At 42.7% G+C, this 23,579-nt stretch overlaps 1 protein-coding gene across 1 annotated transcript in view; it reads right to left on the bottom strand.

The window, feature by feature from the left end:
- Window positions 1-23,579, bottom strand: part of LY75 (lymphocyte antigen 75) — a 3,856,564-nt gene that overhangs the window by 1,505,904 nt on the left and 2,327,081 nt on the right. Inside the window, exon 20 of the mRNA XM_044074746.1 lies at window positions 15,557-15,636. Coding sequence (XP_043930681.1) covers window positions 15,557-15,636 — 80 coding nt within the window. The remainder of the gene's footprint in view (window positions 1-15,556; window positions 15,637-23,579) is intronic.

Below are 23,579 nucleotides of genomic sequence, written 5' to 3'. Positions count from 1 at the left end.
AAGTCCCTTTTGTAGAGTATCCACATCATTTGGGGATTCAATAATGGCTCCCAGTTTGCAGTCATCTGCGAACTTTGAAGGCCAGAGTCCCTTAGTGTTGGCCTGTACTTCACCGAAGTAGATACCAAACAAGAGCAGTCCCAGGACTGAACCGTGAGGTACTCCACTTTTTTTGTCTGGAGCTAGATTTGAAGTTGGCTACTTTTACAGTGTGGGTTCTGTCAGTAAGCCAGTTGGCAATCCATCAAGTGACATAGGGATTAATGCCCAGTTTAGTAAGTCTATCTATGATTCCAGAGTGGGGGATGGTGTCAAAGGCCTTGGTGAGGTCCAGACAGGCTGTGTGGACTGCCTTCCCCTCATCCACAGCTCTGGAGACTGATTCAAAGAAGTCAATCAAGTTCAGCAGACAAGACTGGCCCTTCACGAACCCAAACTGGGTGGGGTTCAGTGTTTGAAGGTTGCCAATGTAATTGTTTATAAGTTCCATGACAATACGTTTCACGGCCTTGCAGATCAGGCTTGTCAGACTGATGGGGCGGTAGTCCGAGGGATCTAAGGTGGATCCCCCCTTGTGGAGTGGGATAAGTGTAGCTGTGCACCACTCAGTGGGCACGAAGCCTGAGGTGAGGCTATGATTAAACATGACACTTAGGTGAGGTGCCAGTTCATTTTGTAGTTCATGTAATACACAGCCCAGGATGTCATCTGATCCCATGGATGCTGTAGTCTTAGCTTTGGAGAGTGCATTTTTTACCTGTGTGGCCATTATTACCGGAATTTGGCAGTCTTCCGGTATTGAGATGGGCCGTTTAGGGGGTGAGAGGGGGGTGAAGTTGGCACTGAATTGATCTGCCAGGATACTGGCAATATCCTTGGGATCATTATATTTAATGCCATTCTGTTGTAGCTCAAAGTAGATCTTAGCATTGCCATTTAGAACCTTGACATAGTTATAGAATGCACTGTGGCTGCCTTTGGAATCTTTGGCAATTTTATTTTCATAACTAGCTTTGGAGGATTTTATGAGGGATCTTAGCTTCTTACTGAGGCTGGTAAGGGAGTTTTTTGCATCCTGCGACTTTCCTCTTTTCTGCAACAGTTTCTTCCTTTTGTTGTAAAGTTTGTTTATGGCAGGGATCACCAGATTGGCTTCCTTTTTATGGAGGAGAGCATCTTGGTCCTATTTGGGATGGCACGATTCATGCATGAGTGGATGTGCTCGTTTAGTGTAGGATTCAGCAGTCGCACTTTCAGTTCCCGTCTGCATGGGTGTCATGAAGTTTGTCACTTCTGACTTAAGTAGCATGACGTTGTCTTTGGAGAAGTTTTTTTAAGGAGGTTTCCTTACTGGGGGGGTGGGATGTGGATGTTAAGAGTGATTAGCTTACAGGAGTGACCATAGGTGTGGAGCATCAATTTCCCATGTTGGCAATGACCAGGTCTAGGATACTGGAACCCCTGGTGGGACTATGGATTAGCTGATCCAGGGCATTGGAATTTATGAATTCCAAGAACCGTGAGTAGTTTTCCCAGTTAACGGCAGGCTAGTTGAAATCACCCAGTATTAGGGTGTTTGGTTGTATCTTAATATTAATATTTTCCCTTTGGTTGCATCTTAATATATTCCAGTATGTTTAGAAAGGTGTAGTGAGAATCTTGGGGCATGGTGGGGGATCTGTAGCAAGCTACAATTTGGATTGCAGTCTTACCTAGTGTTAGTTGCACCTGGAGAATTTCAGACGCATTGTGTTGGGCAACTAGCCTGGTGGTGTGAATATCCTTGGTGAATATGGACACTCATAGGAATTCTGGCTTGTAAGGCAGAAGATGTAGCCATTGCTCTAGTGGAATGAGCCTTCACTTTGAATGGTAAATATCTGTTATTTGAGGTATAGATGAACGTAATGCAGTTTGACAGCAAGTTGGAAAGAGTAGTTTTAGAAACTGAGCAACCCTTTTTTGCATCAGAGAAGGATATGAATAACTGGTCAGATTTTCTAAAATCTTTGGTCCTATGCAAACAGAATCTGACTTGTCTATGCATGTCTAGTTGATGTAATTTGTATTCTGCCTTGTTGCTATGATTAGGAAAGAACACTGGAAGCTCAACAGATTGATTTATGTTAGTTGGAGAAGAGACTTTGGGTAAAAATGATGGATTAGTTCACAAGGATACCCTAGTCTTACCTTATGAAACATCAAATATGGTGGTTTAATAGAAACAGCTTGCAACTCTGATACTCTTCTGGCAAATGTTAAATTCACCTTCCAGGAAAGGAACTTGAGATCTGAAGATGATGAGGGCTCAAAAAGGTGGTAACGTCAGGTGAGACGAAACAAAATTTAAATCCCAAGGAGAAAGGAGTTCCTTAAAGGGAGGTCTTATTAAGGAGGCACTTTTAAGAGGGCTCTACACAATCTGTGTGACATTAAGTTCGAGACAGACTCACCAATGTGGAAATTTGAGATTGCAGCGAGTTGTACCCTGATGGTTGCTGCAGCTGAACCTTGTTGGAAGAGTTCCGCCAAAAATTCCAAAATAGAATGGATGGGTGCAGAAAAGGGATCAATGTTCCTGTTTTAAGCCCAAAGGAAAAACCTTTTCCATTTGCTAGAATACAGTTTTCTAGTGGAAGCTTTATGAGGGGACATTGAGCTATGTTTAACTGTAGGAGTGAAATTCTGAAACCTGACTAAATTGGGAAAAGGAGCAGCCAAGCTGTCAATTTTAGGGTGTGGAGAGAAGGATGAAGTGCACCTGACATATGTGTCAGCAGGTCTGGAACTGGGTTCAGAGTCCAAGACTTCTCCTGAAGATGAGGCCAAAGGAAAGGGAACCAAACTTGATGAGGCCAGTAAAGAGAAATGAGAATTATCCTGCTTCACGAGTACTGTGCTTTCTGAATGACTCTGATTATGAGAGGAAACAGAGGAAAGGCATATACAAGTCCTGAGGGCCAATCGTGAGCAAGTGCGTCTCTTGGTGTCTCCCCCGGAAGGGGGATTGGGGTAAAGTAGTTGCTGCACTTGGCATTCATGGGAGTGGCAAAAAGATCACAGCAAGGCAGACCCCATCTTCGGAAAATCATTTCCACTACATTCTGATTGAGAGACCACTCGTGAGGCATTAAAATTGCCCTGCTCAGCTATCATGTTGGACTTCCCCGGAATGTGCATTGCTATTAGAAAGCGATGGGAAGAAACTGCCCACTGCTAAACTCTTAGGGCCTCGCAACAAAGGGGGTAAGATCTGGTTCCCCCCTGCTTGTTTATGTACCAAACCACAGACATATTGTCTGACTCTATTACAATAGTCCCTAGAGGTAGAGAGTCGTGAAGTGTTTGCAGTGCAAGAAGCCCTGCTCTCATCTCTAGAACATTTATATGCAAGTGAGCCTCGTGTTCTTGCCATGTACCTTGGACTGTTCTCCCCAGATAATGCCCCCCCCCACCCTATCTGGGAAGCATCCATGGTCACTGTAGCTGTGGGTTGTTGTTCATAGGTTCATAGGTTAGTACTAAGCTAACTGCCCTTGTGAGCCATTTTAAGCCTAGCCAATTATCCTTTGTGAGACTCAAACCCTGCACCTTGTGTTTGTAAGGCAAACACCTTCACCATTAGGCCACCATCCCAACCCTAGGAACAACCCTTGTTGTGGAACAAAAAGTTCTCCCTATGGTCACATGACTTTAGTGTATCCACCATCTTAAGTAGTTCTTGCATGATTCCATTATCCTGATCGGGTGAGTCATAGTAAGTTCTTGAAGTGACCACTGGGAGAACAACAGCCATTGAAGGATCCTCATGTGCATTCTGGTAAGAGGAACCAGTCTTATTGTGGAAGCCATTGTCCCTAGTAATCTTAGAATTATCCTTACTTTCACCTTGCTCTTGGGTTTGTTGTCTGAGTGCTACAGCTCTTTCTGTTGGAAGACGTGCTACCATAGAGGCTGTGTCTAGATTTGTGCCTATAAATGTAATATGTTGACAGGGCAACAAGGCAGATTTTTGAAAGTTGACTGTAATACCTAACTGATTGCAAATGTCCAAAGTTAGATCCCGGGCTTGTTGGAGTAGATGCTTGGTGGTGGCAGAGAGGAGCCAGTCATCTAGATAGGGAAACACTCAGAATCCTAAACGCCTCAGGTGAGCCGTGACTACTGCCATGCATTTGGTGAACACTCTGGGGGCTGTAGTGAGACCAAAGGGCAGAGCTCAGAACTGGTAATGACTGGCTCCCAGCCGGAAGCGTAAGTACCTTCTTGATGTCCTGTCCATTTTTATGTGGTAGTAAGCATCTTGAAGGTTTATCGAGCACATCCAATCATCTTTCCCTAAAAAGGGAAGTATAGACTGCAGTGTCACCATTCGGAATTTTGACTTCTTGACAGATTTGCTTAATTTGCTTAGGTCTAATATGGGTCTCCAGTCCCCTGTTCTTTTTGGCATCAAAAAGAATCTTGAGTAAGTTCCGAATCCTATTTGATCTGCGGGGACTTCTTGGATGACTCTTTTGTGCAGCAACTTTTGAATCTCTATAGTTGCTTGCTCCCTTAGATTGGGTGGAACATCTGGGATTGTTCTGGTCTGTGGAACATGATTGGAGAATGGAATGGAGTATCCTCTGGATATTATTTTTAGTACCCATTTGTCTCTTGTGATAGTTTGCCAGGCTTCTGGGTACATGGATAGACGTCCCCCGACTGCCTCCAGAGTACAGCAGTTGGGCCTCCTTTCAGGAGCACTGATAAGGGCGTCCGCGAAAGGAATCACGGTCACCCTGGTTCTGCGGGCCCCCTCTGCCCCTAGAGCAGCACCTACCATTGTTACCTCCCCCTCTGCGCCTGGGGAAGGAATCACCGTGTGCATCCTGGAAAACACTCTGGGATCTTTTGAACCACATTTTCCCACTCTTCTGACCTTTAGGATAAAGTCTTGAAGGTACAGAAAAACGTACTCTAACAGCAGAGAGAGTTTTTCCTTCCTGCTCGCATTGGGTGAGAGTGTCTTTTACTTTGGGTCCAAAGAGTGAGGAACCATCAAAAGGGGCATTAGTATAAGTAGACTTAAAGGGCTTCGCAAAATTGCACAAGCGCATCCAGGAGTGTCTCCTAAGGGAAACTCCGGAACCCACTGCCCTGCTCGCTCCATCAGCTGCGTAGGATATTAGCCTCATGGAGGAGTTGACGATGGAATTTTAGGTGGGCAGCTGGAAGGAGACCTTCTCATTCACCCCTGCAGCTAATGTACCTTGTAGAGTATCTCCTAGCTCTTTCAGGAGTTCTCTTTGTAGCCTTATAAAGTGAGATAGGTAGTTTAGCGATCGGAGTGAAAATGTCACTGATGAAAAGACATGCTTCTCATATCTGCCATCATTCAAGAGTCTTTATTGGGAGGATTAACAGATGAGGATGTCTCTGAAAGTTCCTTCTTGGAGGCTGCTGCCACCACCATAGCATCTACAGGTACCCCCTTGGTGAGGAAATCCTCTCCCAAAGGAGCTGACAAGAATATGTTTGGCCTCCGAGGGACTGGTTCCATTGTGTCAGGTGACACCCACGCCTTTCGACTAACCAGGTCCATTAGCTCATCGAAAGGCGGAGACACCCAGGAGGTTGAAGGTTGAGACACCAAAAGCCTTCAGGTACACTGACTCCTCATCAGAAGCTGTGGTGGCCTGCCAGCCACCTCTCTGCTTCAGGATCTGTAGAATATCTGCAAATGAGATATCATCACAGGACGACCGTGGGGACCCTTCCGACTCATCGAGGTCAGTGTCTGAAGTGATGGACTCATCTGGAGAGTCTACGTGCTTCCTCATGCAAGTTCTCTTCCGAGGTAGCTCCTCAGAAAAATATTCTGAGGAGGCCTAGGAGGAGAGGGGTTCGCCCAATGGGGGATCCTGAGGCTCTGGATCTCTGCTGTTTTGTGGAATGGGTGGTGCTGAGACAGTAGCTGGTGCCTTAGGGGAACAAGTGCTAGTATCCTTCTGTGGCGCTGTATGAGTAGACAACACACTCCTCATCAGCTCAAAGGTGGACCCCACTGGCTCCGAAGACTCCCTTGGCTCCGAGGAGACAGAGGACGGCACTGGAACCAGCGAGATTGGACCCGAGGCTGATGTAGGAGCCGAGCTAACCCAGGCAGACACTCCGAGGGATAGGCTCGGCACTGAAGATGATCGGGACAGAGAATCCCCCCCACCCCGGGGCCAACCGGGGAACCCTGGCTCCCAGACTCTCCGGATGGCACAGAGAGTGTTGGAGCAGAAGTCGGCTCCATGAACACCGAAGGGGGTCTCCGAATCGACAGATCCACAGTAAGTGGTACCAAGCACTCTGGCTCCGAAGGTCCAGCTTGGTTCAGAGGAGGAACAACAGTGGGTACAATTGGTACATTAGGCTCCAAGACCAGATGGGTCGGAGCCAAGAATAATTTAGTTAGTGCCAACGACTTCAAGAGTCTGTGCACCACCCATTCCATGTCATCATCAGATAAGCTCCTGGTGGTCCTGGAGGATAGTGATGGAGTGCGAGACCTGTGCAGAATGGGAGATGTCAGTGTCGGAGAAACCAGTGAAATGTCCACGGACCGGCTTGGAGAAGAGGTATCTTGTGGCTCCGAGGACTTTGGAACTGAAGAACCAGGCTTGTCAATTAGTATAACTTCCATCAGTTTTGAGGACTATGGAGCCGAGTAGGTAGTGGCCTTAGAACTTTTTGGTAATTTGACTGGTGGCTCTGACTGAGCTGATGTTGCAGGTGATTGTCTCTTCTGGGATTTTTCCTTTTTGGAAGAAGGAGAAGAAGAAGAGGAAGAAGAACTGTGCATAGCTTCCTCAAAAGTTGGCTTTAAGAGCCCTTTAAGGATCAGTTTGTTTCTCCTTTCTTGAAGAACCCTTGCACTGAAGGAATGACAAAATGTACAATCCTCTTGTAGATGAATTGCTCCAAGGCAATACACACATATGACATGTCCGTCTGTGATAGACATTTTTTTGTGAACACTTCTGGCATTTTTTAAAGCCTGAAGGCTTATGTTCCCTCTCTTTTAGGTCTTTAGACATGATAAAGATAAAACCACAATAAAACAAGAAAGCTTTAACTATCGAACTACTAAAGCTAAACTGAGTTGTAAACTATAGGAAACATGAAGGAGAGAGACAACAAGGGAATAAAATAGGGCCTCTAACACAAACGGCCCCATTTCCCAGACAAAACAACATAGTAACTACAAGCCCTCTAACTTAAATGGGTGAAGAGCTCTCCATCTTAAATGAGCTATTAATTAACTACAACGGACACAACAACAACCACTACAAGGGATACAGTTAGGCCTATGAAACGACAGACAAAAGCAGCAACAAAGGGAATAAAGCTATAACTATTTAACTATAATGCAAGAAAAGGCACAACAATTTAGATATAACTAAATATTAAGCTATCTATTATAAAATAGAACAGTACTACAGGAAATATAAAGAAATTTTGTCACAACTTAGCCACGGCCAAGATGAGCGCATCCAACCTCGTAAAGTGGCAAACAAGATCTGGGGAATTACACCACTGCATTATGGGATACCTACTTGCCATGAGCCAAGTTTGAGTCTTTCAGCTATGTATTCACCCAAGTTGGAGCCGAGAATTGGCTCCGAATCCATCATTGTAAGAATGAAGGTGAAATAGGACAACATAACATTTAAAGTTTTGGAATGGCCCAGCCAGAGCCCAAACCTAAATCCAATAGGAAATCTGTGGGGTGACCTGAAGAAGGCTATGCACAAGAGATGCCCTCACAATCTGACAGATTTGGAGCACTTTTGCAAGGAAGAATGGGCAGATATTGCCAAGTCAAGATGTGCCATGCTGATAGACTCCTGCCCAAAAAGACTGAATGTTGCAAATAAATCAAAAGGTGCTTCAACAAAGTATTAGTTTAAGGGTGTACACACTTATGCAACCAGCTTATTGTACGTTTTTTATTTTTTATATATTATTTCCCCTGGCAGATTTGTTTGTTTTTTAATTGTATTGTACATGATATAGGTCACATTAAAGGTGGGAAAAGTTTTGAAATGATTTATTGTGGTATCATTTTTTCATATCACAAAAACCTGGAATTTTAACAGGGATGTGTAAAGTTTTTTATATTTGAGGTACAATCATTCTTCCTCAGAAGAGGTAGTACAGACTATAGACTGACCAACCGGAATTTTATCTGTGTTACAAATTGATTTAGATGACTCAGATCCAAAGCTGGTCTCAGGTCCACTGTTTTCTTTGGTACTAAAAAGAACCTGGAGTAGACTCCAGACTCTAGCTATTCCTGGGGCACCTGTTGGATGACTCTATTCTAGCAGCTTAGAAACGTCTCACTGACTGGGTGGAAAACCAGAAACCTTCCTCTTTTTCAATGGTGGATAAGAAAAGAGGAGTCTACAGCCTCTGGTTATTATCCTCAGCTCCCATGAATCTATTGTGATGTTCTGCCAAGCTTGTGGATTGCAGGGATAAGTTCTCCCTGACTGCCTCCACAGACCAACACAGTCAGGCAACCTTTCAGCAGTGCTGGTAAGGCTTTTCAATATAGGAACCATGAAAACCCTGATTACCTCTGCCTCTTGGGTGATCTCCATTTGAATTACCTCCTTCTCTGCCCCTAGCTATACCCAACAGTGCAACTGGTCAGCTGACAATAAACTCCTTATAAATCACAAGAAAACAAATGCCACAATCTTCTCTCCACAAAAAAAGCTACCTACTATCCCCCGCATTAAACACAACAATGGGAATACTATACTCAATGTCGCTGAAAAAAAATGCCTAAGCTTAATACCAAATCCAGCCCTCTCCTTCACTTATACTGGCTACATAACTAATACATTACTTACACAAGTAAAAATGTGCAATAAAATTAGTCATTTTCTCTCCCCAAAGCTCATTCAGCAATTGCTAAAAATGTATTATTATCAAAACTAGAATACGGTCTTCCATTTCTTGTCTTACATTCAGCCTATAAAATCCATAGGTTACAGACCGCTGAAAACAAACTGTATAGATTTAGACTTCTGTCTGCCTCCCACCCCCCATCCAATACTTCATTTTATTTATTTGTTTTATTTTATTTATTTTATTTTACATTTGTTTACCCTGATAGTCCAACTGGACATAGGTCCATTTACAGTGAAGGCCCGGGGAGAAATGCTCCACAATTAGATTAACATCAACATGGTAATACAAACAATAATGTAACAGTGATAACTGAGTTAAGTGCAGACATAAAAAGTCTCGTACAATCCAGTCTAAACAATAAACAATACATCAGCAGTAAATGAGTAAGTTTACAAAGATAGAGAGTCTCATACATGAAAGCTTTAACACTGGATTAGTGAGATAGGATAAAGGAAGAAAAAAATCAAATGATTAGACATGACATAATATGAAATTTCAAGTTGATAGTAAGATACTTAACTGCAGCATATATGCAGTAAAAATAACAGGAAGGAAGGTGTAAAGTGTGCTGAGATTGTGAGATTCATGTGATGCATAGACATAGCCATGTATTCATAAGATGTGATCTAAGAGCATTTTTGAAATGTATGTTAGTGGGGGCAGAGGTCAGAGAAGGGAGGGGGGTTATTCCAGGATCTAGCTATGGCATGAGAAAAAAGAGCTTTCCCTGAGTTGTTGTTAGCTTTAGAGATGCATAGGAGGGATTTCTCAGTAGATCAGAGAGGGCGATTACTTCTGTATGGAGAAAGTAGCTGGCTTAGTGCTGGGTTTTTTCAGGATGTCTAACAATATTAAAGGCAATGACTAACTGGTGGTAACTGAGTAGCTGGGGAAGTTCTAACCATTGTAGTTTCCTTAGAGATTGACAGTGATGGGTTCTGAAGGTGGAGTTGTTCGCAAACTTGGAAATTTTAATGTAACATGATTCAAGTCTGGTGCGATCAAGTTTTCTGACTTGGGTAAGAATTGGCGCGGCATACATTAGAGTGGAGAGTAGATGGGTTTGGGCTAGAGTGATCAGTGCCTGTTCTGAGAGGAATTATTTATGCCTATATAGGGATCCTACTTTTTGTGGACCTTTTTTATGGTTTGTGAGATATGGACATCGAAGAGTAGGTTATTGTCAATTTCTACACTGAGGGGTTTGGTATGGTCAGAGGGAGATATGATGGTACCATTTTTGGAAGAGATTGAAAAGGATAGGGGGGTAGGTAGAGATTTGTTGGGGGCGAAAAGTAGCAATTTTGTCTTATTGGGGTTTAGGATTAGTTGGATATCAGTAATCCAACTTTCTAAAGAACTGAAGGATTCTTGTGTGAGTTGCTTAGACTGGAAAGTGATGGAGCAGAGCAGATAAGAGTTGAATCGTCAGCATACTGTATAAGGGAGGCATGCTGGGTGGAGGTGTGTAAATTGTTGGTAAATATGGAGAAGAGTAGTGGGCCTAAGATTGAGCCTTGTGGTACGCCTATCGTAGTTGGGAGCAAAGGAGATTGTATGCCTTGCCATTGAACTGATTGCTGGCTATGAGACACATAGCTTTTAAACCAGGCAATAGTGGAAGGGGCAAAGGATAGGGAGGCCAGGGAGTCTAGAACTTTGGAGTGTGAGACCATATCAAATGCTTTTGAGAGATCTAAAAATATTGCAAAAACAAAATTATTGTTATTTCTGTGAAGGCTGACCTGGTTGGTCAAAGAGAGGAGAGCAGTTGTTGTGCTGTGATTCTGTCAGAAACCATGTTGTGTGGAGGAGAGAAGATTGTGTGTGTTTAGGAATTTCATGACTTGAGAGTGAATACATTTCTTAAGCAGTTAAGATAAGGGGGACAGAGTGGTAGTATAATATATGAACCTTTCCAGAGTTGGGGGATGTAGGCTTCCTGTATGGAGCGGTTGATGAGTATAGAAATTGGGTAAGACAGGGATTCAGCAGCAATTTTTAGGGAATTGGCCAGTAGACTGTCAGCTGCAAGGATGGTTGGCTTTAGTTTTAGGAAGAGTTTTTTTAATATTATATTGGAAGTGGGAACTGGTGAGAGAGTAAAGCAGGGGATATTGTCAGTGCATTTGGTAGGCATATGTGTATGGTTGTTATTGGATAGATGAGAGGACAAAGTTAGGATGGATTCTGTAAAATAGTGAATATATTGGGATGCTATGTCTTTGGTATTATTGTCTGAAGAGGGGGCTGGAGTGGTAATTTTTCCTGGTTTCAGAAGGGAGTTGATAGCATGCCAAAACATTTTGGGGTCTTTTGAGTGTTTGTTTTGGACCCCGAGGAAATAGTTCTTTTTATCTAGTTTGCTTGGTTTCTTGGCCTGATTTCTGACTTCATTTCATTTTTCATTTAATTTCATCTGATTTAATTGAAAAAACTAATTGGCTCTCTGTTTCCAACAGGACTACACTGTTATTAACTGCTCTTATTTTAAAGGTGCTACTCCCCCCTCCCCAACTAAAAGAAAAAATACAGGGCGACACCTATGATCTGAGAAACTGTAAAACCGCTTTTTCAACTTTGTTTGCCCACGCTTCAAAACCTCATTGGGAAAAAGAGCATTCTAATAACACAAAAAAGAAAAAGCAAACTGGTGGTGAAAGACTCCACTTGTAAGAAAACCAAAAGCAACCACTAGAATTAGGCAAGGAAATGAAATACAGCAGGAAAGTCAACATCAACCACTTCAATGATCAAACTTAGTGAATTTATGTAGCAATAACAAACAGAAATGCTTTAGTCCAGTTAACAATTCAGGACTTCATTAAAATTTAACTACATCACACACCAATGCTTTACATAAAGCAGTCATAATCATATATGCAACATTTAAAGGTACAGAGCATAAGAAAACATTTTAAAATGTTAATGAATACTTTAAACAAATAAAAATTCTAACAACGTCAGCTGTCTTCTGAAATCAAAATCTGGAAAGCATTAAAGACTTTCTTAAAGATCATCTCATTGTTGAATCCATTTGCAAATGCTATTGGGATCATGGATAACTCCTTTGTCTCAGCTGTATTTTCCCTACAATAAATTTGTGTTAGCTTCTCACTGTACAGAGTGCAACCATGTGCTATACAATAGAAAATGTAAATTAATTTAAATATCTTTTAATTGTACTTATAACTGTAATCCCTGTACCAGGTTTTAACTAAAAAGGTTCAGTAGAACAGCCCACTCACCCAGTTGTCAAACAGCAATAAATAAATAAAGAAACTTGTATGGAAAGCAGCTGCAGGATTCCAATAATTGCTCTAGACTATGGACTTGATATTTTTATAATCTGTGGCAGCAAAGCATTTTACAGAGACTGCAGATATATGAAAATACATCCTGTTTCCCTAGAGACATTAAAGAGAATCTCTGATTACCATCCTGGACATCATCTGTAGCTACTGTAGATTTTACTGACTTAAAGGTAGTTAGGCTGAAGTACTCTCTAGAAACTAGTACAAACAAAATTATTTAGATGAAATTAGAGTTATTCTGTTGCCAACTATCTGCTCAAAAAATTTTCTTTAATTCTACCCTGTGCAATCAATTTTGTATATTTAAATGGTATTTTCTATGCTTTTACCTGATTTTCTGTTAAGTGAAGTGTTTTTATTTATTTATCAAAATGTGGTTGTTGTTCTACTTATCAGTTTATTAGCACTGGAGCAGCTGTTGGCATTTGTTTTTTTTTAAATGATTTTCTAAAATCTACTATAATTTATTATGCTGGATCTCTAATTAGAGGAGTATTCAGTAACCAATGCCTTGGTACCAGTACTGTTCGGGATGCCAGTAGTGTGTACCATGAATACAGGAAATGGGTGCTGTCACTAGACAGGTATCAATAGCTCTTTCCTGGGAAGTGTGTGTGTGTGTGTGTGTGTGTGTGTGTGTGTGTGTGTGTGTGTGTGTGTGTGTGTGTCTCTGTGTGAGCGAGTGTGTACGTATACTCATGTTGCATACGTGTAAATCAAAAACAATTTGATTAAGTCTCAGTTACTGTTGGTAAGACTGCAGAAAAAGGAACCAGACTAGGGCCAAGATAAACACAATCTTGAGGAACCAGAGATTATAAATATTTTCCATAGCTAAAGCTTACTTGAGGTAGTAGTAGGTATTGGTCTTAACAAGAGGAAGAAAGTACACATTGGTCACATGCTTTTTAGTCCAAATACCCCCTGCATACTTATTTGGTGGTCCATGTTGCAGATTTGCTCCCAGAGTGTTGTATGACTTAGTGCCAGTGGTTTGGGATTCAAGGATTGTAACCTGCCCCCCCCCCCCAAAAAAAAAAAAAACAAAAACAAAAAAAAACTGAAACCCCATAAACCCTACCACTCACAGGGCTAATAAAGGCTATTTATTTACAAGTATTCTATAATGAGTTAAGGTGAATGAGAGAGTAACTGAGACATTTAGCTTATGAGGTCCACAAGGAAGTAATGCACTCTCTCATCCCTCCTTTCTGTACTTTACCTGAAGTCACTGGCAAATACTAAAAACATGTGTAGGCTATGATGGAGGTAAAACTTGCTTTTTACTGATGATCTGCATATATATATATATATATATATATATATATATATATATATATATATATGTGTGTGTGTGTGTATATATATATATATATATATATATATATATATATATATGTATATGTACATATATATATATATAGATAGATAAATAGCAGAACCCAAATGTGAATGAGCAAAACATTTTGCAAATTTGGTATTCTATGATAAATAAATTAAGAGGATATCAGAGTTAAAGTTGATCCCTCGTAGTCTTTGGGTACTAAATATCTCTATTTACGAATCCACAAAGTGGTAAATGTCTTAGATATATGGATTGTGGCAACACGAAAAAAAAATATTTTTTTAAGTATAATTCCAGACTTTATTTACCACAGAAAAAGGGTATGTCTTCTATGGATAAAAAAAATCTTCATAATAACCTTGAATGACATTGCTCACTCACATGTTTCTTTGTCCCCATGGGCCACTTTGTTGAGATGGTCTTTTTCTTCTTCTTTTTTTTTTTTTTTTTTTGTGGTGTCATCCCCACCCCCAGTGCTATTGGGAAGCTAGTTAACCCATCCTGGGAGTTCAAATAGTGGTGGGTGAGACAGGCTTCACTGTTTATTTTGATCTAGAGAGTTTGTTTGTTTGCCATGTATTAAAATGAGTTACTCCACTGTTAAATACAATATGGATACATTATTGATTAAAAATTGGAATAAGGAAGATTTTCCGCTTCTTGAATTTTTAAAGGCAGAACTCAGTATTGAGTATATAACAGTATGGCTTAACAGGCATCAATGACATAAATACTGGGAACAAAAGGCTATAGAAAGGGTACAGAAAATATTTTTTTACCATAGGACCAATTTAGAGGCACATTTCAAGTAGATATAAATGCTTTTCTATTTTCTGGGAATATGAATGATAATTTTAGCAGGAGACATATGATAAGCCAGACAGGTTGACCTTTTATTATCAGGATAAGACAATATGATGCACAGTAGTTGAAAAAGAAATTTATCACACAGAATGAAGGTTATGCATTCCTTACTAGCTTCTCCTGTAGTCCAGGCTTCAGTTCCCTTAGCCTCCCTTTTGTTTGAGCTGTATCACTCAGGAAGTCATCTACTCGAATGATACTTCTAAGCCAAGCCTTGAAACAAGGCTTGTGCATACTGGGTTTACCTGGTTAGCAAATAAATCAAAAAAGTACACTGCAAAGCATCATTCATTCTTTCTGTATATTTTCTAGGATGCAGAAATGGCAACAGCTGTATATTTCATTATACCTATTTGATAATAATGCAGCTGTTTAGAAAAAGAGATATAGCCAGGGCAATAGTGAGAGGGTGGGTGTTACAGCTAAAGTGCACAACATCCGATATGGAATGGAAAAACATCAGTACGGCCCCCCAGAAAATCCACAAAGTTAGGATGCTTTTGCATCTTTGCCTCAAACTGTTTGCAAAAATATATCCATGCTGTGGACAGACTTGCAGCAATTTAACTGGACCCAAAGGAGTTCACTGGAGATGTTAGAATTAGGCTCCCAGAACCTTGCAACACTTTTTTGGACGGGGGGGCACTTTCTTGGAATTTAACAGGCATGTGCAGAGAATTACCAATAAATTGTTTAACACTTAGAATACCTATGGTGAGCATAATGTAAAAACTGGCAGGTATGACAGGAAACTGCTTCCTTTGATTTTTTTTTTTGCCCAACCAGACCATAACTTGAAAATGCAAACTGAAGCTCCTTCCTTCTCCTGGGAAAATCAAAATTCCAATTTCTGTAAACTTTCAGCTGACTACAGTCACAGAACATTCTAGATGGTTTATAGATAGTACTAGGCTAATTACACTTGCAAACCATTTTAAGCCTAGCCAATTATCCCTGCACCTTGTGTTTGTAAGGCAAACACCTTAACCATTAGGCCACCCTCCCAACAATATGGTGATATACCAATACAGAAAAAAAAAGGAAAAGACAAAAAGACTGCAAGAAAATATTACTGTACCTCCAAAAATCCTTCCTGTAATAGAGGTACAGTCTCTCTGCCATCTGTGATGTCCATACCAAAATGGATAGAAGTGAAACCTGTAAAACATTATAACAACCATAATGAAAGCAAGGAACACATACTTCTACTTTTATTTTGCAAAGTGTGTATGCGTATGTGTGTATGTATATATATGGGTCCCTATCAGATTACTGAAATTTCAAAACTTTGAACACCATACGACCAAGACCATATGATAGAAGTTTTGAAACTTTGAAAATAAAATAATAATAAAAAAAAAAATTAAAGAAAATTTTTTTTTGTTACCCCCCACATCCCCTGCTAATTAAATATACCAACTTCGAAACTGCACTACAGTGAGGAAAAAGGAAAATTTCCCATTCCGCTCTGTATTGTGATCTCCATTCAAAACGTTCAAAGTTTCAAAGCTTTGATCATATGGTCTCAGCTGTATGATGTTCAAAGTTTTGAAACTTCAATAATCTGATTTTTTTTTTTATTTACATTTCAAAGTTTCAAAACTTTGATCATATGGTCTCAACTAAAAGAAAGTCGATGTTTTGAAACTTCGAAATTTAGCAGTAGACCCATATATATATATATATATATATATATATATATATATATATATAGATATACACACGCATACATGCGAGAGGTTCTCCTATATATATATATATATATATATATGGGTCTACGTTGAATGATCGAAATTACAAAAAACTGCAAACTGATATGGTCAGGACCATATAACTGAAATTTACTAATTTCGAACACTAAAAGAAAGAAGAAAAACAAAACAAAAACAAATTAAAACACATGCATGCAAGTTCCCCCCCTCCTGCACCCCCCACTACTAAAATATACCAACTCTGAGATCACACTACAATGAGGAAAAGGGAATATTCCTGTTCCACGTTGTACAGAGATCTCTGTTTAAATGTTCGAAGTTTTAGAACTTCGATCATATGGTTTCGGCCATATGAAATTCGAAGATCTGAACTTCGATCATTTAACTAGGACCCATATATATATATATATATATATATATATATATATATATATATATATATATCTATAGATATATATGTCTGTGTGTGCGTGTGTGTGTCTATATATATATAAAATTATATATTATATATATATATAATTATATATATATATATTATATATAAATTATAAATTGAAAATTAATCAAACATAAACAATCCATCAGTATCTAAAATAAAAATGTTCCCATATGGTATCTTGTTATGCACTACGCTATTAATATCATGTATAGATTTTCAGCATATATTCTGCTGCTATGACAAAATCAAATTTTGGTTCCAAGACATTAAAATGCACGGAATAAACATTTGCAACCTCCTTAATTTTTGTGTGCAAGATAATGCTTAAAAATGGTAAATGCTCCCACAGTGTTGATCACTATAAAAGTCTTCAGCTTTATGTTTAACATGTCCGTTTTAAATGTTCGAATACTGATGGATTGTTTATGTTTGATTAATTTTCACAAAACAAATGTTAATGCATTCATTAATAACTATCAGTTCTACAGATGCCCAATGTCAATTTTACAAGGTACGAAGAAAAGACAAATGATACAGATACATCACTCTAAAGCTCAAACACTTGTATTCAAAAACATCATGGTGCCCTTATCATTAAGTTAAATGTCAATTTACTAGCAGTGAGAGAAGTCTAAGAAGTGTAGATAGGTGGCACCATATTACAGCAGATACCAATATACTATAAAACTTGTGTATCAAATGATACCAGATTAGAAGTCAACATTCAAAGCTGTAAGAAGACAACAGTACAAACTATTAAGATGCAAGCAAATACCAGAAAATAATAAATTTAAAAGAAACTTTTCTGGCCACTTTATATGAACATTTAATGAATCTGGAATGGATACATGTTCAAAATCAAATGGTAAATCAATATTAATGTTTCTAGTTTATGAACCTCACCTCTGACCTATATAAACTCCATAATTGTTTTCTACTGTCAGTTGTTTAATAGTGAAATTCTACAATAAGAATATAATAAAATTGTCTACCTTAACATTTTGCAGATTTTAGTGAACTATTAGGACTTGATAAGCTAAAAAGAAGTTATGTACTCACCATAACGTTCCATCTGAGTAGATACTTCATTTGTCTGCAACCTGTGGGTAGTCGGATCCGACCTCGGATCCGAACCGGCAGCTTTCCAAGCTCCAAGATCCGAGCTCCTAGCTCCTCCCCCTACCCATAATCCCTTGCTACCAACCACATTACCTCAGATCGGTTAGTTTGTCCTATAGGCTAAAGACGGAGAAAAAATCTCCAAAGGGGCAATACCTTACCGAGGTTCGGGGGATGGCAGGGGGGGTCGGTTGCAGACAAATGAAGTATCTACTCAGATGGAACGTTATGGTGAGTACATAACTTCTTTATCTGAAGTAGTTACTTCATTTGATCTGCAACCTGTGGGACAGAGTCCCCAGCTTACCTAAGACCCTGGGTGGTCCCTACGGAAGGATATTCTGAAGCACCGCAGAGCCAAAGGAAGCCCTACTTCTGGAAATCATGTCCAGTTTGTAATGAGAAATGAACGTGTGGGAAGAGGACCAGGTAGCTGCTGAACAAATATCATCTACCGGAACTCTAGACCAAAAAGCCGTCGAGGTAGCCACAGATCTAGTAGAATGCGCACGCACGCCAACCGGAGCTGGCTTCCCAGATGAAGTGTATCCCTGTCTAATATACTGAGAGATCCAATTTGCCACTGTCACCTTAGAAATTGGTTTGCCCATGGCTGACTTAACATAAGAAACAAACAACTGGTCTGACTTGCGAAAATCTTTAGTCCTATGCAAGTAAAAACATAGTTGTCTGTATACATCCAATTTGTGCAATGTGTATTCACCCTTGTTTTGGAAATTCGGGAAGAAAACAGGAAGATTAATAGACTGATTAATGTTAGCCTCTGTGGCTACCTTAGGCAGAAAGGAAGGATTAGTCCTGAGGGCCACTCTATCCTTGTGAAAAATAAGGTATGGATGCTTAATGCACAGAGCTTGTAATTCTGAGACTCGTTTGGCTGAAGTAATAGCGACCAAAAAGGCCGTTTTCCAAGATAAGAATTTAAATGGCACTGAGGCCGCCGGCTCGAAAGGTGGTCTTGTTAATGAATGTAAGATCAAGGTAAGATCCCATGGAGGAACTGCCGGCTTAATAGGGGGCTTTAAGAGAAACACGCCTTTTAAGAAGGTCTTGCATATTTTTGCTGACGCCAAGGAATCTACGCCATCCCCCACGTGATAATGAGAGATGGCTGCTAGCTGGACCTTAACGGTGGACGCACTAGCTCCTTGTCTAAAAAGAAAGGACAGGAAGTCCAGGATAGTGGGAATAGGAACCGTAAAGGGATCCAATTCCTTCTCCTTTGCCCAGATGGAAAAACGTTTCCATTTACTGTTGTAGAGCTTTCTGGTGGATGGCTTATGAGCTGCCACCAGAATGGCCTTAACAGGGGATGAGATACCGGGAGTCCTAGCCATTAATGGAACTGGATCAACCAAGTCATAAGCCTGAGATTGACCAGGTTCGGAGTGTGGCATCTTGTCGGATGCGAGATTAGGTCTGGTCTGGGGTCCAGAATCCATGGGGGAGCCACACTGTGAGACTGCAGAAAGGGGAACCAGATTTGTCGAGGCCAGAATGGGGCTATGAGAATCACTCTGCTCCCCAACCGACAGGCTTTCTGGATGAATTTCATCATCAGAGGAAGAGGAGGATATGCATAAAGAGACCGGGCGGCCAAGCATGAACCAGAGCGTCCATGGGGGATTCCCCTCGGGGGGAACTATCGCGAAGTAATCGCTGCATTTTGTGTTTAGGGGAGAAGCAAGAAGGTCGCAGCGAGGTTGACCCCACTTGAGGAATATCTGCTTCGCGACAGAAGGATTCAGAGACCACTCGTAAGGGCTGAGGAATACCCGACTTAACTTGTCCGCTAATATGTTGGACCGTCCCGGAATGTGCGTTGCTATCAGAAAGCGGTTGGTGGAAATCACCCATTCCCACACTCTCATGGCTTCTCGACACAGGGGATAAGATCTGGTCCCTCCCTGTTTGTTTATATACCAGACAACGGACATGTTGTCCGTCTGGATTGCAATAGTCCCCAGAGGAAGAAGGTGATGAAGAGCTTGCAACGCCAAAAGCACTGCCCTCATCTCTAGGATGTTGATATGCAATGCAGTCTCTAGAGGAGTCCACGTGCCTTGGATGGACTTGCCTGCATAATGCCCACCCCACCCGAGGCAAGAAACGTCCGTGGTCAATGTGGCTTTGACTGGGGGAATCACAAAGGGTCTCCCTTCGTTGAGTTCCTGAGCCTGTAACCACCAAAGAAGGGAGTGTCTGCACGCCCTGCTCAGGGGAATCGGCATGTCTAAGAGATGGACCGATAGTGACCATTGGACCTGGAGAGTCCACTGTAACACTCGCATTCGCAGATGGACATGAAGAGAAAGGCCGATCGCTGCAGACATAGACCCTAGCGCCCTCAGGACTAATTCTGCTGGAGGAGTGGGTCTCCGAAGAATGTCTAAGATTTGGACACACAAATTGTTCAGCCTGACAGGTGTAAGAACCACTTTGGAGATCCGAGTATCCAACCTGGCCCCTATGAATTCTAGGGCTTGAATGGGGCACAGGCAGGATTTCTTTAGATTCACTGAAATGCCCAAACAACGGGCCAGAGAGAGGGCGTAATCTCTCGCCACAACCAGTAGATGCCTGTTGGGGGCGGTGAGGAGCCAGTCGTCTAGGTAAGAGAACACCTGAATGCCCTGGAGTCTCAGGTGGGCAGCAACCACTGCCATGACTTTGGTAAACACTCTGGGGGCTGAGGTTAGGCCAAATGGAAGAACCCTGAACTGATAATGACTGGCTCCTAGCCGGAAGCGGAGGAACCTCCTGGATCGTCTGTCCATTAGTATATGGTAGTACGCATCTTTGAGGTCTAACGAGCACATCCAGTCATTCTCCCGCAGAAGGGGGAGAATAGATTGGAGGGTGACCATCCGGAACTTTTCCTTGGGTATGAACAGGTTCAGGGACGAGAGGTCTAGGATGGGTCTGAGGTCCCCCGTTTTCTTTGGCACCAAGAAGAACCTGGAGTAATAACCCAATCCAGACTGATCTGGGGGGACGGGCTGGATGGCTCTTTTTCTTAGCAACTCTGAAATTTCCAGAGCTGCGGACTCCCTCTGATGGGGTGGAACATCGAGGAGATGTTTGGGTTTGGGGGGGGTGTGAACGGTATAGTGTAACCTCTGGATATAATCCGGAGCACCCATCGATCCTTTGTAATGGACTCCCAGTTTGACAGGTGCTCCGATAATCGCCCCCCGACTGCCTCCAGAGAGGGACAGTCGGGCAAGCCCTCAGGGCTGTTGCGCGGGTCTGTCCGAGAAAGGTCTCTAGACCCGAGGTTACACAGCCCCCCCCTCTGCCTCTGGGCCAGCTTCCACCTTGTCCTCCTCTGCCTCTAAAGGATGAGTTGTCCGAAGCAGGACGGGATTGCTGAGATTTACGGAACCACAGCTTCTTTTGCTCCCTCTGATTCCTGGAGAAGGATCTTTGGGGGCTAGAGAAGCGGACTCCGACGGCCGACAGCGTCTTCCCATCCTTTTTGCTTTGGACCAGCGTGTCACGAACTGTTGAGCCAAATAAGGCCGAACCGTCATAAGGGGCGTTCGCGAAGGACGCCTTAAAGGGTTCCGTGAAGTCGCAAAGGCGGAGCCAGGAGTGACGTCACAAGACCACTCCAGCTCCGCTAGCTCTAGCGGCTCCTTCCGTGGCATGGGAAAGAAGCCGCATAGATGTATTTGATATGGACTTTAGAGTGGCCATTCGAGTCTCAAAAACCTTTTTGTCTGGGACAGACATGGACTCCGGAGGGGCTGCAGCGTATTCCTTAATTAAGTCACGCTGTAGCCTAATGGTGTGTGCCATGTAGTTCAGCGACCTTATGGCAAAGGTCACTGAAGCAAACATCCACTTCCCAATATGGTCCAATGCCCGGGACTCCTTGTCTGGCGGATGGACCGAAGAACTTTCCTGGGCAAGTTCTTTCCTAGTGGCCGCCGCCACCAACATAGCATCAACCTTTGGACTTTGGACCAAGTAGGTCTATCAGAGGGAGGGCTGAGGACCTTGTCAGGGCGTCTAGGGATAGGCTTCACGGTGTCGGGCTCTTTCCAAGCCCTGGTGGTAATTAGATCCACCAAGGGGTCGGCTGGGGGGAACACCCAGGAGGTAGATGGGCCTGCCTCAAAGGCCTCCAGAAATACAGACTCGTCCAGGGAGGGCTTTTGGGCAGACCAACCCCCTCTTATACGCAACATTTCCATGATGTCTCCGAAGGAGACATCTTCAGGGGGTGACCTTGGAGAGCCCTCCGTATCATCCAAATCTGTATCCGTGGTAATGGACTCGGGGGAGTCCAGGTGCCTCCTTTTGCACAGATGCTTCCGAGGCGCCTCTTCGGCGGGACTGTCCGAAGAGGGCTCGTCCGCAGGGTGGTGTTCCTCCATAGGAACCAACTGGAGGGCTTGGGCAGGCTGTCCAGATGGACGGATGATCGAAGACAGACCCTGATACAGTGGGGGCACGGGTGGATCCGAAGGCCCGGTCGGGGACCTGGATGACCTCGACAGTACCCTCTCCACTACCTCAAAAGCTGAGGGAGATTCACTGTCCCCAGCCTGAGAAAGTAACCTCCCTGGCTCCGAGGATAGGATCGGGGTCGGAGCCGAAGCAATCGGACCCGAGGTAGTGGTGCGCTCCGACCCAATCGGCGCCGAAGACACAACCACCCCCTTGGATCCGATGCTCAACCCTCGGCCCCGAGAGCTCGGATCCGACAAGCTCGAAGGTATAGTCGGCGTCGAAGACACAACCGCTATCGGTGCCGACGTATTCCCGGTCCGAAAGGCCTGGATCCGACAACTCGAGACCCGAAAGCGGGTCGGAGAAGGAGCGATCGGGCAAATTAGGGCTGCACTCCCTCCCAAAGGGGAGGCAAGAGCATCCCCATCTGCATCTGGGTCTGAAATCTTCGCATCATCCGATCCATGTCTGCTTTGGAGATGCTTCTGTAGATCGCGAAGAGGCAGTTGAGGCGGGCGGGAGGGCCGCCTAGAAGACCTCGAGGAGACCTATCCTCTTCCTCCGGCCCGGAGAAAAAGAAGGTGAACGGAGCCGAGGGCGAGGATCCGGAGACCCTCACAGGGGACTTTAGGATTTTCTCAGGCGGAGCCGAGGGATGAGACTCGGCCCGCCTTTTTGATTTGTGACCCTCTCTGTCCTTGTGCTTCTTCTCCCTGTGGAAAGAAGCACTAGATTCCACAGAGCTGGTACCTGATAAGGGAGGTTGAGTCCCAGGTACAGCTAATGGAGTAGCCGGCGCCGAAGCTACAGTAGTAGCTTGAACCCGGCTGGGAGAGGAAGAAGAAGCTGATTCCTGGGGAAGTTTTCCCACCAGGATCAGCTTGTTCTTCCTGTCCCTGAGTGCCCGAGGGTTGAAGGCCGCACATATCTGGCAGGCCTCCGATAGATGGGCTGCCCCCAGGCACAAAACGCACTGAGTGTGGCCATCAGCTGGGGAAAGCTTGTGGCCACACTCAGTACATTTTGAAAATATGGCCTTAGATTCAGCCATAAAAACCTCTCACCCACACACCCAAACACTAGTGGGGGGAGGGGGAGAGATAAAGTTAAACTAAAGGGAAATTAGTTTTTTTTTTTTTTTTTTTTTTTTTTTTTTTTTTAAAGGTTTTTAGGTTTGATTTTTAAAACACACACACACACACACACACACAAGTTTAAACAAGAAAAAAAGTCTATAATTAGAACAATCTCACCAGGTCAGGAGCTCTTCACTATGAAGCAACTGTCTTTAGCCGCGGCAAAAAACGATCTGAGGTAATGTGATTGGTAGTAAGGGATTATGGGTAGGGGAG

Source organism: Protopterus annectens, chromosome 6.part0 (genome assembly GCF_019279795.1).
Source record: "Protopterus annectens isolate FY-2018-M chromosome 6.part0, PAN1.0, whole genome shotgun sequence".
In the NCBI taxonomy this organism is placed as follows: Eukaryota; Metazoa; Chordata; order Ceratodontiformes; family Protopteridae; genus Protopterus; species Protopterus annectens.
The sequence above is the reverse complement of the archived record's forward strand: the minus strand, read 5'-3'. Positions and strand labels throughout refer to the sequence as shown.